Consider the following 15,629-nt stretch of genomic DNA (forward strand, 5'->3'; position numbering starts at 1 on the left):
AAGCTTAATAAAATAGGCAAGTTTGAGAAAAATAATCCCGACATCAGCATCAACGTCTTTGGGTATGAAAATAAAAAACCTTACCCTTTGCGAATATCTAAATTTACCGATCGAAAGCATTGTGTTGATTTGTTGTTTATTTCAAACGAAGACACTGACTATTACTGTCTCATTAAAAGTTTGAGTCGATTATTGTCTGCACAAACATCAAAAACAAAAAGAAAACAACATTATTGTCGAAATTGCTTGCAAGGCTATGACCAGGAAGAAAAGCTCCAAATTCATCGAAAATACTGCTATGATAACACCTCAGTAAGAATCGAACTTCCTAAAGAAGGAACAACCGTTCAGTTTAAAAACTATAACAAGTCTATGAAGGTTCCGTACGTCGTATACGCAGACTTTGAAAGTTTCATCAAGCCTGTTAACACTTGCACACCGAATTCGAAAGAGTCATACACTAAACAATATCAAAAGCATGTTCCGAGCTCCTTCTGCTATTACATCAAATGCTTTAACGACAAACTATACAAAGAAAAACCAGTCATGTACACAGCAGAAAGCGATGAGGATGACGTTGCTCAAAAGTTTATAACCAGTCTTGAAACAGACCTTAAAAAGATTTTCGACAAGATTGATTTAATAAAAAAGAGAGTGATGCCTGTTAAGGATAAAAAGAATTTTAAAGAGGCTACACAATGTCATATTTGCGAAAAAGATCTTGGTAGTGATAAAGTCTTAGACCATTGCCATTTGACTGGAAAGTATCGTGGAGCTGCTCATAACAAATGCAACTTGGATTATAAAATTCCAAAATTCATACCAGTCATTTTCCATAATTTGTCCGGCTACGATGCTCATTTGTTCATCAAAAAATTAGGAGGGAAATTAAAATGCATACCCAACAACGATGAGAAATACATCAGCTTCACAAAAAGCATCAAAGTGAGAGAATTTACTAATAAGAAAGGTAAACTAAAGGAAGTATGGAAAGAGCTAAGGTTTATTGATAGCTACAGGTTCATGTCAAGCTCACTAAAAGATTTGGCAGACAACCTTGTTAAAGATTTGTGTGATGAGTGCTCAAAATTAGATCCAAAGACGTGCAAAAAGAGCTGCATAGATAAAAAAGGTAAAAAATGCAAATGCAAAGCAAATTGTGAAGATTGCGCTTGTAGAAGATCTAAAAAAGGAGATATCATGTGTAAGAATCTAAATTCGCTATTCAGCGGAACAAAACGAGATTTGCTATTAGGAAAAGGTATTTACCCTTACGAATGGGTAGACTCTATTGAAAAGTTTTCCGAAACACAATTACCTCCTATCGAAGCATTCAACTCCAAACTAAACGACACTAAAATAGAAAAAGAAGACTATGCACATGCTGAAAACGTTTGGAAGGTATTTGGATGTGAAACGTTTAAAGATTACCACGAGCTGTACAACGTGTCCGACGTCTTGATACTTGCTGATGTCTTTGAAAATTTCAGAGACGTGTGTCGTACCTATTACAGGCTTGACCCTCTTTGGTATTACACCTCACCCGGTTTGGCTTGGGATGCAATGTTAAAACTAACTGGAATTCAGTTAGAGCTTCTAACCAATATTGATATGCTTCTCATGGTTCAAAGAGGGATACGCGGTGGAATTAGCATGATCTCCAAACGACATGGAACTGCTAACAACAAATACATGGGAGACTCGTACGATCCTTCACAACCTTCGAAATTCATTCAGTATTTAGACGCTAATAATTTGTATGGATGGGCTATGTGCAAACCTCTTCCTGTTAGAGGATTTAGATGGATGGCTGAGGATGAACTCTCCAATTGGAAATCCATGCCTTGTATTCTCGAAGTCAATTTAACCTATCCTGAAAGTCTACACGATTTACATAATGACTACCCTTTGGCTCCTGAAAGATTAAAAATTAATAAAGTCGACAAGCTCAAAAAATACATTGATCTCAACACCCAATTAAGAGCAAAAGCTAATAACGAATTTGAAAAATAATTCTTTAAGCTCATGAACAACTCCATGTTTGGAAAAACAATGGAGAATATTCAAAAGCATGTTGATGTTAGGCTTATCACCACGAGAAAAGAAGTCTTAAAATTGTCAAGAAAACCTAATTATGATCGAAATACCATTTTTGATGAAAACTTGATCGCGGTTCATATGAAAAGAACAAAACTCTTTTACAACAAGCCTGTTTACTTGGGAATGAGCGTCCTAGACATAAGCAAAACACTCATGTTTGAGCATCATTACGACTACATCAAGCCTAAATACGGAGATAGCGCGAAACTACTCATGACTGACACTGACTCGCTCATCTATGAAATCGAAACGGATGATTTTTATCAAGACATTGCTGATGACGTACTTGAAAAATTTGACACGAGCGACTTTCCTAAAGATCATCCCGCCATTCAAAACGCTGGATTCAAAGTAGGCGAAAATAAAAAAGTTATCGGAATGTTCAAGGACGAGGCTGCTGGTATACAAATTGAAGAGTTTGTTGGGCTTCGACCGAAACTCTACTCCTACAAAACCCATGAAAAAGAAGAGAAAAAATGCAAAGGAGTCAAGAAGATCGTTGTTAAAAATAAAATAGAGCATCAAGATTATTACAACTGCTTAATGAACAAGAAAGAAAAACTTGCAACCATGAACGTCATCCGATCACATCTTCACGATGTCTACACCGAAGAAATCAACAAAGTCGCACTCAGCGCTAACGACGATAAAAGATTCATATTACAAGACGGAATACACACGCTAGCCATTGGACACTACAAAATCAGATCCATTCCTTAACATTGCGGAAAACTATTTTAGAAATGAGAAAAAAAACACGACACCATCTTGCATGCTAGGCTTAAGTATAGGAATATATCAATGGCTCAGAATCCGCTTTTCCTAGTAGTTATGATCTACACTGAGGCTGCTAAGAGCAATCAGTATGTTGTTAATTACTGATACGCGATATGTTTTTAATGATACATACGCTTAAACGTTTGAAGCTGAATTAATTTTTTTTTCTCTAGTTTTTTTTGTTATATTTCTGTGTCAATATCTATCTTGCATAGAAAAGATGCTTATTCTACATTTTATCTAAATCAATATTTTTTTTGTATTGAAATCAAAATAGTCAGCACTGAACAATGTTTTTTTTAAATTTCAATGCGTTCTCTTCGTTTTGGTGGATAGTGTATATATATTAATCAGTAATATATTATTACCACATATATCCAAGAAATTAGTAATGTATATCGAGGTAAAAATTAGATTATATTGACTGAAATGATATTTTAATATTACATATAAATTGAGTCAGCTAATCTTGAACGCCAATACACAAGATATTTACATTTCGTACAGTTTTCATTTAAATATTTACATATTTAAACTTCTGTAAAAGTATAGAAATCTTTCCCGGACTTATTCTACAGAACAACTACGTGGCTTATTCAGTGATATATATTTTTTTCTTATATTTTCTCTACTTCTTTTCAAATTTTTTACAGGACAGTTTTTAGTACCGAGCGGCGGACCAGCTTTTTGAATTTCACAATGAAACTTAACGGTAATTTAGCTTGGCTTTAAGAGTCACTTATTTGTTATCAATTTTAGACAATTGACTAATCAGACGCAATTGATCGTGTTGTGGTATATTGTCGGGAATATGATGCAGTCAGTGATGTTAATGCATTGGCGGGCCACTTTCAGTTTGAACAGCCGAAAGTATTGGAATCATTGATCATCTTTGACGAAAATTCCAAAACACCAACTCAAAGACATGCCACCCAGATTGAGATGCTCCGAAAATTATTTCAAAGAACTTCAAAAAATAAATTACATCTGCCTACAAACAAAGTGCATTTTGTACAGACGTTAAACCCCTGATATTTGCAATTACGTTTCGCTTATACAATTCAAACCCATAAATTAACTAGAAAACAAAATTAATTTCTTTATAAAATAACAATAAGAGATGAAGCTCATTTTAACAGATTCTCATTTTAACAGATTTGTAAAGATCAGAGAAAACATCAGAGAAAGATATGCACTTTTTTTTTTTTTATCAAAACGCATAATTTTCTCTTATGCTGGTATCTCATTTTTTATTGGGGAAAAAAAAAGATGCACACAAAATTCTTGAATACTTGTAAAGCATATTTAGACAGCTACCAACCATAAAAAGTGAAAACTGGTCTCTTAAGTTATTTAAGACAATAAAATTAGAGGGTTAAAATTTGAAAATGAAGAACAAAAAAAAAAAAGACAACAACAACAACATATCGCTCCAATCAAATATTAAAGTTCATTGGCGTTAAATGCGAGAATTAAAACGCTCGCACAACGAAAGAGTATTAGCGTCAAAGTTATTTTATGCAAACTGTCATTAGTATAATTAGGAAGACAGCCATTTTTCCATTGTTAAGCAACTGACAATATTGCGACAATGACTCATTAAAAGCGCATTTGTAAATTCAAATCCTTACTACGAAATCGTCATAAAAGAAAGTTTTATTCGGCGCTGAAAAAAACCTTTTACTAAATCTTCGAGTAAACGAGAAGTTGCGGTGTGGTGTGAAGTGGATTGTAAGTTGTGATAGCGAACAAGCAAAAACGGTTTCTTTACTCTTTATTTTAATAAGAAATGTTTACTTATTGAAACTTTTGGGTTTGTTTTTCTGCGAGCAGGTTTTTCTTGCTTACAAAGAGTTTGTAGAAAAAAAAATTAGAATTTAAAATTCATAGAGGCTTTCGGAGCATTAAAAAAAAAGGTCAGCTTATTTTATGATCTCGTTGATGTTTTCCAAACTGTTTTTTTGTTCTTTTTTGTTTTGTGTATGGAGTTACTCGAAAATAGTATCGAGTGTAATTAAGACTTGCATAATGTTGGTAACAAATTTAAAAAATATCAGATTGTTTACAACCAGGGGGTCAATTCATTGTGATCTTTATTTTTTGATGCCTCTTGTTATTGCAGTGGTAGTTGAGGTGTAAATTTTTAATCAAATCATGAAACTGGTTTTAAATATTTGTTCTCAAAAAAAAAAACACACACACAAAAAAGAAGAGCATGGAGGCCAATATGAAATCTTGATGCTGTGTGCATCAAAATAAATTTAAGATAAAGGTAAATATTTCAAACCTCGGTGAACTTTTTTCCTATTTAGTTGTTTAAACTTTAATTATGTTTAGGATATCTAGTATTAATTAGGGTATCTACTTTCCCTTTTTAACATAAAAAAAAATATATCAATGTTTTAGTGATTATGATTTCCTTGAAACGATAGTTTCATAAATTTATAGTTTCTGCTCTGAGTCCAAAATAAATTAACTTTTAATAGCTTTTTTCTTGAGTCGAACTTTCCGCGTTACGGTTGTATGCTCTAAGTGTCATTTGAACGTAAAGATTCTTTTTCTAGAATTGATGGTTTTGAGGTCGGAGTTTAATTTAGGAAATTAAAAAAGTATTTACTTAAAATTAAAAAAGCATTTACTTAAAATTGTTTTACACCATTTTAAAAGGGATTTCTTTTAAGTTTGTTAAGAAATCCAGGGTTTTCATGGATTTTTAAACATTGAAGAAAAATCTTTTACAAATCAAAGTATACTTTAAAACTTCTCATCATGTTTCCGTTAATTAAATATCTATTGAATGCTATCTACTATTGAAACGAAAATGTTAACATAGCGATTAAGCGATCGTTGTTTTTATTGAATTTTTTTAATGAACATGCATTCCTCTTTTATTTCCAGTTTTTCTTGTTTGTTTTTTTGTGTTTTTTTTTTTAAAAAAACTTAGTCATAAATAATGCTTCGAATACAAATTATACGCCCCTGAGTGAGAACTTACGCAAAACTTTTACAAGTAGCAACTTTGTTGAAATAATATGGATGCAAAAATTATACACACAAATATATAATAACAGTAATAATAATGATAATAATAATAATAATAATAATAATAATAATAATAATAATAATAATAATAATAATAATAATAATAATAATAATAATAATAATAATAATAATAATAATAATAATAATAATAATAATAATAATAATAATACTAATAATACTAATAATAATAATAATAATAATAATAATAATAATAATAATAATAATAATAATAATAATAATAATAATGATAATAATAATGATAATAATAATAATAATAATAATGATAATGATAGTAATAATAATAATAATAATAATAATAATAATAATAATAATAATAATAATAATAATAATAATAATAACAACAACAATAATGATAAAGTAGTAAAAGTAACAGTAATAATGCGATCTCTGAGACTCCATCTTTTGACTAAAGAAATGTTTTTTTTTAAAAAAAAAAATCTTTTCTCAAGTTTTTGAAGTTATTATTTTAGTATTATTTTGTATTAGTTTAGCTTTTAGTATTTTACTTATTTGTTTTTGCTTTCCATAAATAGACGTGTGTGTACATGTAAGAATTTAGCTAATAAATCGGCCACCTATGGGTTTTTCAGCCCTTCGATCCGAGCTGAATACATAAGTGATTACATGAGCCTTTCACAACGAAAGCTTAAAAACTCGTGAAAAAGTCAGAAAAATTTCAATTGACTTTAAAACCAACTAATTCTTTTTGCGCACGCTTACGTACCATGCAAAAATTATCATTTGTTGTCTTTTATAACTTTTTTAGAATTAGTGCACAGTCTCTACTTATAATAGCTGAATTAACAACCTTAAGCATTTATTACATTTCTACAACAATGGATGCTAAGAGTATTAAAATGACATAAAGATTGTTGGAAATTAAAGAAACGCCATTATTATCACAGAATGAATTTAACAGACTTACAAAAAGATTTTATGTTTAAAGTTAATCCACACTATTTTAATTTGACACCTGGTATTTAGACCTTTTACATAAATGCTTTAGAATTTTAAAACACGCATACATTCAGATTAATTATTCTGTATATTTTATTATTTATATTGTTCTTTTCAGTATTCAGACGCAATCGACAACTGATACTAAGCATAATATAATGCGCCCATTCTCATTTCGAGAGAACATTTCAAGCATAAAACTTTTTGCAGAACTAGTTAGATACAAACAGTAGTTTAACAGCCAACAGGTGTTTTTTATCCGCTTTCTCCCCATCTCTAATGTTTTCTCTCCTGTTTTTTGGCTCCCCTCTCTAACTTTTGGCATCTACGATAAAAAGTAGCTTAACAAAATTTGATTATGTAATAAAATTACGGCATAAAGATTATTTTTTTAACAGAAAGAAGTGGCTCTTCCTTGACCTTCCTTAAAATTTCCCTTATTTCCACATGATAAGAATTTAGTAAATATCTTATTGTTTTTAAGTCTTTCTGAAGCAATTAACGTTATTCAAAAGATGGTTATCACCTTTCATATTCACGAAAGTCTCCACAAAAAATGCCTCTATATAATACTTGTTAAAAATCAACATTAACAGGACGTTAACAAAAACTTCATACATTTAACAACGTATTATAACATGTGTTTCTGGTTTCTTGTGTCAATAACTAGCATCGGCGTTTGGTTTTCCTGTTAACAACGAATAATAAAGAATTATGTACAAACTTCTATATTAAACTTTTAAAGTAAATCGAATTTTCTGAAGTTTTTTTAAAAAAGGAATTTTGATGCAACTCAAAACAGCAAACGTTCGAATGTTTCCATGAATCCCTTTTAGCGATTGAAACAAAACAATGTATGTCAGATAGCGCAATTTTTTTTTTAATTGAATCTTTTAACTTGGTATGTCTAAATATATAAATTACTTTAATTCAACTTTTTTCAAACGATTTTGAAAATAACAGAAGAACAAAACGCCGATTTTAGTCATTAACACGCTTCTTCGCTAACTAAACTTAGCCATTTTTACCCATATGACATATAGGGTGTAAAACTGCTTAAATGCGATACAAAAGTACGAAATCAGTTGAGCTGGTGACAAGTTATTCTTTTGATAATCACTTCACTGTTAAATGAGAAAGAAGAAAAGAGAGAGTGGCTTCGTAATTCAAATGAGAGGCATGCTTCCTTAAAAACTTTCAGGCAATCTAAAAGTTCATTCAGGCTACCAGTCCAATATTTTATTTATTGTTGCTATTACTAAAGCCGATGGTGAAACGGTTGGGCAAAAGAACCTGGTAATGTAAAATAATTTTTATTCTCTGATTATTCAAAAATTACTTTTGAACCTCGGAGGAACCATAAATGGTGACATTAAATTAGTAATAAAAATTGCGCGTAACTGAAATAAAAACAATTTAACGTATCGTCTGAGCATTAGTGTCCAAAATTTTTTTAAAAAAAAGCCTTTCACATTTGAACAGTATTTCTTTACAGTATTGTGAAAAAGTTAAGAGCCACTAAATAAAAAAATATATTTTTTTCAAATAAGTTTAATTTTTATTCTAAAGATAAAAAAAATACTCTTTTTTTTCACATTAAATAGAACATGAGAAAAAAGAAGATTTTTTTTTTGAAAATTAATTAATAGAACCTTTAAAAATAAGGATTAAATATTATGTGTTGATTTTTTTTTTTAATTTTTATTGTGAAAAAGTTAAGAAACACAAAGAATTTTTTGTGCTAAATGCGGCGGAAACATCTTTTTTAATTTATTTTTACCTTTTTTGTTTAAATATTTTATTAATGACCTGAGTCATTACCAAAAAACCAATAAAAGTATTTAATTCCAAACAAAAAATTCTTTTATTTTGAAAAAAATGAGCAGAAAAGCTATTACCTACGAAGATCGTATAAAAGTGGTCATTTTCACCAGGAAGGTAAATCCGCTCATGAAATTGGAAAAATAATAAAGCGATCACATAGTTCGGTGCTAACAATCATCAAAAGATTCAAAGAGACGAAATCTTACGTTGATCGCCATCGTTCTGGAAGACCGCATTTGACGACACCCAATAATGATTGCCTTTTAATCAGGTTGGCGTTGAAAAATCAAACCATGCCGTCGAATGAACTTAGAAGGGAGTGGAAGCTTTCAAATGGAAGTCAAGCATCGACATCGCTTGTGCGTAGGAAACTATTAGCTAACAATATGTTATAGAAAAAAGCTGTTCTAAAACCGCGACCAACCAAACAACAAAAAAGCGAAAAGAATTTTGCCAAAGCGTCAAAGAATGGTCTAAACAAAAATAGAGGACAGTAATGTTCAGTAATGAGATGAATATTGAGATTTGTAACCGAAAAAACCGAATTATTATTCGCAGTTAGTCTTCAGAAAAATATAATCTCAATTGTATCGTTCAAAGAACAAAACAAGGTAGCGGGTCGGTTGGAATATGGTGCTGCATGACATATTATGGTCTCGGTATGTTTAAATTATTTGATGGTCGACTCAACTCTATTTATTACGTCGATATTTTAAATAACAACTTGTTACCGTCAATTGATGCACTTGAGCAAAGCGTTCCGTTCATTTTCAAGCAAGACAATGCACCATGTCACGGGGCTAAAATTGTCTCTAAATGGTTCGAAAGCAAAAATATTGAGCGTCTAACTTGGCTACCAAATAGCCCAGATCTAAACTGCATTGAAAATCTTTGGAGTTGGCTTGATAAAAAGATTGCCAAGAAAGCACCTAGGAGCCTTGAGGAGTTGCGCAATATTTTACCAGCAATACTTGGAAATGTTCCCAAACATATTTTAGAGAATTTAATAGACTCAATGCCAAATCGTATAAATGAGTGCTTAAAAATTCATGGTAGAATTACGCGGTATTTGGTAAAAATTACCGGTTTTTGTTCTGTGGTTAATAACTTTTTCACAATTTTTTTTAAAATAAAAATTACCTACAAAACTTTAAATACATTTTTTTAATTTATTTAAAAGTTTTTATCATTATTATTATCTTTTATTTTGTTTATCTATTTTCTAAAATTTATTATTATCATTTTTTTACCAGAAAAATATATTCGATTAAATAAAAATTTAAAAATAAAAATAAATTATGATTTGTTTATTTGGTGGTTCTTAAATTTTTCACAATACTGTAGAACAATTTTTTCTTCTGAATTGGTAGCTTTTAAACCGCTTGAAGTCGTTTCTCCCCAATCTTTTTTTTTATGTTATCTACAAAGCTTTCTATAAAAGTTGATTTGGTTAGTTGATGGTGTAAGTTTGTTTTGAAAAAATGAGTCTGGTCAGGTACATATATATTGCATTCACTTCAATTTACTGTGTTTGACGTTCAGTTTCTTTCCATAAACTATGGTAAAAGCGCTTGAACCTTTTAAAAGTCGTTTCGTAAAGCTATGGTAAATAGGCATAAAAGTGATGGTGATATTTGCTTACAAAGGTAGCAATGACGCTAGACCGGGATAAATTAAATGTAAAAGTTATGTTTGTAATTATGGTGGTCATAATAATTATTAACTTAAAAAAAATGTAATGTTAGTTAGCATTTTTTGGTTTTAGTTATGGCGGAAAGGAATGGCTCTTCAATTAAGATGGTTATAGTGCAGTTTTTGTTTGCAATTGCTTTGTTACGCTTCAGCAAAGCTGGTAAGTGATTTTGAAAACTTAAGTAATAAAGGCTCCCTATAAATTTACAAAAATAACTAATAAGTTGGGAGAACTCAGTTTTTGAAAATTAGGTATTATAATTTATTTATCAAATCTTATAGTGGAATTAGAGTACACCACGAATTCGTTTCTTATTCTTCGGCAAGATCAAGTTACAACGCAAAATAACTACATCAAGTTGCGTTTCAAAACAATCGAAGCTACTGGATTAATATTTTTTGCTCAGGGGGCAAATAAAAAAGAATTTCTGTCTATGGAACTATTTAGAGGGAAAATTAGGTTTGTACAACTTGTATTATTCCTTGTACAAGCTGAATGTTAATTTTAATTCATAGGAATTTTTAAAAAATCTAGCTTTTTCTATATTATACATTACTTAAAAGTAATTAAAGTTAAAAAAACATGTCGCAAACTTTCAGAGTTGCTGGTAACTATGGAAACGGACCTTTGAATCAACTTCGTCCAATTGACGGTTATTTTGATATGTATCTTGGTAAAGATTTGGCAGATAATCAATGGCATACTGTTGAGTTTATTAGAAATGTACGGGAACATACTCTTTTCATTGATCGTGGTCAAGGAAAAAATGAAAAATCTGCCTTTATGAAGTCACCACCTACTTACCAGGAGTTAACAGTTACAATGGTAACCTTCCTTGGTTACTTTTCGTTCCAAATGTCAGAAATCAGTACACAGAAATCTTTGTCTCGAAAAGGGCTAAAAGGTTGTTTTTCGGAAGCTTTGTTCAGTCAATATTTGCCAGAAACAAATGGCATGAAGTACAACTTTGTCGAAAAAAATTCTCCTAAAATAACCACTGTAGGAACTGATATTCCTCGAACATGTTCAGTCCCTAACTACGCCCCAATGTACTTCCCTTCTGCTGCTGTTCACATCGCTCTGATACAAAACTATTCAATCCAATCACTAAAAATGGAGATGAAATTTCGTACTGTTGTGAACGAACAAATACTTGCAAACTATACTACTATACAAACAGCTGATAGAATTCAGTTAATGATTGATAGAAAAGGTCGAGTTGCGGTTGGTGTGGAATTCAATTCTAATATGCAGATCATTCAAACTGCCAAAGAAAACTACCATGATGGAGAATGGCATAATGTTTCTTTCGAAATTGATAATGTGCCTTCAACTGATAACACTTACATCCTCAAGTTTACTGTTGATGGCAAAACAAGGCTGTCAACTTTAAACAAAGTGTTTTACTTTAACGGATTTATAAACATTGGATTCGGTTTCACAGGATGTATGAGAGATGTAAAAATAAACGACGACGATATTAAGAGTGTACGAAGAGACTTGAAAGATACCAAGCAGTTTTTTACTTACGCAGATGCTGGTGTTATATATAACTCATGTAGCTTAAGGGACTATTGCAATCCGAATCCGTGTCAGAATGGAGCGAAATGCAATCAGACAGAAGATAACATAGTTTGCGATTGTTCAAACACTCTTTACGAAGGTTCGACGTGTCACAGACGTAAGTTTTTTTTTACATAAAACAACCTGAGTTTAACTTTTTTCGAGAAAAATTAAATCTAAAAGTTTTAAAAAACTTTTTAAACAATTTTTGTTTTCTTGATGATCGATGCATTAATATCATTCATTTAGCTCGCTTTAATTATACATGTGCTGGGGTGAGAAAATCAGGTGAGAGAAGGAGCGATGTTTACTATATCGACTTTGATGGAATGGGTCCAATGCAGCCTATCCTTGCCCTGTGTGATCTTGGTAAAACAGTTGAAACAACAGTAACGCAAATAAACAACACAAACTATGATGATAAAGACGTCACTACTCCTTCAGGTACTAATGTTTTTGCCGTAGACTATGCGGCAAACATCATCCAGATGAGAGAGTTAATCATAAATAGTGCTTTTTGCGAGCAGTATGTAAAATACACATGCCTAGGAACTCCCATATTTAGATCACCAGAGGGTCCACCTTCTGTAAGTTAATTTAACGAATCATTTTTTTGTTAGTTTCATGTGACTTGAATTCTTGCTTTTACTTCTGCAATTGTTTTTTAATAATTGTATTTTACTTGATTATTTATTGAATATCTTTGATTTTTTATTTTATTTTAATTAATATTGTAGGTTCGATGGATGGGAGGTGATGATATTCTACATTACTATTGGGGAGGTGCAAAAAATAATCGCGGTTATTGTGCATGCGGTCTTGATCAAACTTGTTATAACGTGGGGAAGTATTGCAACTGTGACGACTTAAATGCATTCAATAATCTTTTTGATGAAGGTAACTTCACAACAAAAGAGCATCTTCCAGTTCGTGAGGTACAGTTTGATCAAGTGTTAAAAGGCTCGGTCACGGCTAAACTACGTGTTGGTCACTTGAGATGTGCTGGGTTTGGCGCTAGAGATATTGGGGCAACGTTTAGAAAACCATATTCTTTTTTGTCGGTTTACTATCCTGATCAGCCATTTGACAATATCTATGCTGGTGGAGTTTCATTTGATTTTAAAACCTCTGTTGCTTATAACTACCTAACTTTAATACACGCCAACGGACCGTTTTCTGGTGATTATCTTAAGGTAATGATTTGGTCGAGGACATTGGTAAGAGTTCTTCTTAATTTCGGATTTGGAGAAATCAAACAAGACGTGGACATTGAAAAAATTGGTAGGTATCTTGATGACAACGAATGGCATGAGTTTGATGTGATGTTCAATATGAAAGAGCTAAACGTTACACTGGATGGGATTTTGATGATTCAAGGATTACCTCTACAAGATGACCCTGTACAATTTAATGTTGATGCAAAACCATTATATGTTGGTGGTAGTTATCACGATGAATATGGTTTTGTTGGATGTATTCGTAGTCTGGTGAGTGTTTCGACTAGAAATATGCTAAGTACAACAATATTTGACTGCAACCTTTAAATCACTCCCATAAGCTTTTGTTATTGTTTAAAATAAGTGATTTAATTTGACAAAAATGAATTGATTTTTAACTAAATTTATATTTTTTCTAAATTAGTATGTCAACGGAAGAGTTTCTGATATTCGTCAAATTGCTGAAGGTCAAGAAGATTATGGCGTATACCCAGGGTGTGGCTCCGCATGCATGTTATTAAACAAACCCTGCAACTATGGAGAATGCGTGGATCAATACGACGCATTTAAGTGCAATTGTTCAATTTCGCCATACGATGGAAAATACTGTCAAAATGGTAATAATCTTCAAATAAATCTGATAAATTCTGTTTCCGTTCTGCTTTAACAAATATTAAAAGTTATAAATAAAACACTAAGTACGAGCTTTGATTGGTCTAATTTGACTGATGAGCATTTGTTTAGATCTAGTTGCTTCTCGTGTGCAATTCTGCATTTAGAAATATTAATGGTAAATATTAATGGGAAATATTAATGGTAAATACCTGCATATTTTTAGAAACGCTTCCTAAGAAGTTCTCCAGTGATCAGTTTATAAATTATGATCTATTGAAAGGTAATAATAGTGTTAATGAACGCCTTGCACACGGCATTTTTGTTGTGGGCTTCAAAACAACCGAGGATAACGTGGCATTAGCTCAATTAGATGGTATGAATGACCGCCATATTTCTCTTGCATTAGCTGACGGGTATTTAACTCTCTTTTACTCGTTGAAAATAAAAGTTAGAACTTTAAGTGGATTGTTGCAAGATACAGAAACTCAAGTTTTACGTATAACACAACGCAAGTTAAACAATAACGAACACAACGTAGCACGGGTTAGAATTTCTTCTGAAGAAATATTTCTTAGCGTACCAAATTATGACTTAGAAGTTGGTGCAAATGCTACAGAGCGCTACATTGACGAACTTAATAAAAATTTGGGTACCAAGCTGGATGTCTTTGGAGTAGCAACAGCTTTCAGAGTTGGTCGAATCATTAATAACGGAATTAATCCCGGTCCTTACGTATTAGGCACTTCATACACTGGATGCATGAGTGGGGCAAAACTTGTAATGCATCCTCATGCGAACGCTACAATGCGTTTTAGGAAATCTATTGAGATTGATATGTTCAAACTACCAAAGCCTCTTCCATCAGACCCTGACCCAAATCCGACTGGTACCCCTCCAACAGATACTCTTGTTTGTGGCTTACCGCTCCCAATACCAGGTAAAGGTTATTTTAAATACCAGGTCAAATTTATTTAAAATTCTTGAATCCAAAACTTACTTTAGAGCTTTGTGTTATTTATTTATAATTCTTTGGTAATGTTTTGTTGACCTTAAACTCTTTGTTTTAACTAGGTAATTTGCCCACTGTTGGCCCAGCACGACAATTTTTCACTCTTTCACCCGGCTTAGATGATTCAGTAAATCTCAGTAAAGTTAATCCCATTGATCGAATAATTTTGTTCATAGCATTAATACTAGCAGTACTGTTTATTATTTTTATTGGATTGATTTTCTGGTGTGTGGAAAGAAACAGACTGCAATATTATCACCTAAAGAACGAATCAGCTCCCTCCAAACCCACACAGGTATATCGTAAAGTAGAACCTTCCCAATCAGAACCGAATGTAAAATTACCTTCCAAACAAAAACCTCAACAAAATGACGACGAAGAAAACTTCTTTTTATAATATCGAACATTTTTCTAGCGTATCGCTAGTTGTAGATGCGAAGTTTCTACTAATACGAACACTTGACTAAGAATTGTAAAAGATCTTCAAAATGGCATTAATGAAGATGCGTTTGAAAGATGTTTATAAACATTTGGAGTTTTCTACTGTAATTCATTGAAAATATTTTAAAGTTGTGCATTTTTTTTTTATTACCAAAAAATATTTTTACTTACGCTTTTATGCGTCGTTTATTTTGAAACTTATTTATATTTTAGGGTTTATTTTACGTGGTTTGGAATTCTTTACAAAAATTTTTTTTGAAAATACACTTTTACTATTTTTAAACGTATATTTATTAAAAGATTTTTTTTTTAAGCATTTTAAAATGTCGAAGTGAGTGCTTTATGAGCCCCGTTAAACGACTTTACAAAT

At 31.5% G+C, this 15,629-nt stretch overlaps 1 protein-coding gene and 1 long non-coding RNA gene across 5 annotated transcripts; both read left to right on the top strand.

Moving 5' to 3' along the window:
• The first annotated feature begins 3,155 nt into the window (after positions 1–3,155).
• Positions 3,156–4,148, top strand: LOC149887290 (uncharacterized). Its single transcript, XR_016453604.1, has 2 exons — positions 3,156–3,280; positions 3,637–4,148. It is a non-coding gene; the product is annotated as an uncharacterized LOC149887290 (long non-coding RNA).
• Positions 4,149–4,475: 327 nt separating this feature from the next.
• Positions 4,476–15,542, top strand: LOC145190756 (contactin-associated protein-like 4). Of its 4 annotated transcripts, none has more exons than XM_090091293.1 (9): positions 4,476–4,608; positions 10,487–10,573; positions 10,696–10,873; positions 11,014–12,095; positions 12,227–12,564; positions 12,715–13,464; positions 13,619–13,811; positions 14,033–14,746; positions 14,881–15,542. In XM_090091293.1, exons 2-9 carry the CDS (start codon positions 10,489–10,491, stop codon positions 15,213–15,215), a joined length of 3,675 nt encoding a protein of 1,224 aa, XP_089947419.1. In that variant the 5' UTR covers positions 4,476–4,608; positions 10,487–10,488; the 3' UTR covers positions 15,216–15,542. The 4 variants fall into 4 exon arrangements, with proteins under 4 accessions (XP_089947419.1, XP_089947420.1, XP_089947418.1 ...); XM_090091294.1 differs by having other exon boundaries at positions 4,502–4,638; XM_090091292.1 differs by having other exon boundaries at positions 4,560–4,793.
• The last annotated feature ends 87 nt before the right edge of the window (positions 15,543–15,629 follow it).

This window comes from Hydra viridissima, unplaced genomic scaffold (genome assembly GCF_058129835.1).
Source record: "Hydra viridissima isolate aposymbiotic clone 2 unplaced genomic scaffold, HvirCarnegie_v1 scaffold_6, whole genome shotgun sequence".
In the NCBI taxonomy this organism is placed as follows: Eukaryota; Metazoa; Cnidaria; class Hydrozoa; order Anthoathecata; family Hydridae; genus Hydra; species Hydra viridissima.

Coding starts and splice junctions, on each gene's coding strand:
- LOC145190756 (XM_090091293.1), top strand. CDS start 10,489: ATGGCGGAAAGGAATGGCTCTTCAATTAAGATGGTTATAGTGCAGTTT. Junction 10,874..11,013: donor CTATTTAGAGGGAAAATTAG/GTTTGTACAACT, acceptor GCAAACTTTCAG/AGTTGCTGGTAACTATGGAA. Junction 12,565..12,714: donor CACCAGAGGGTCCACCTTCT/GTAAGTTAATTT, acceptor TTAATATTGTAG/GTTCGATGGATGGGAGGTGA.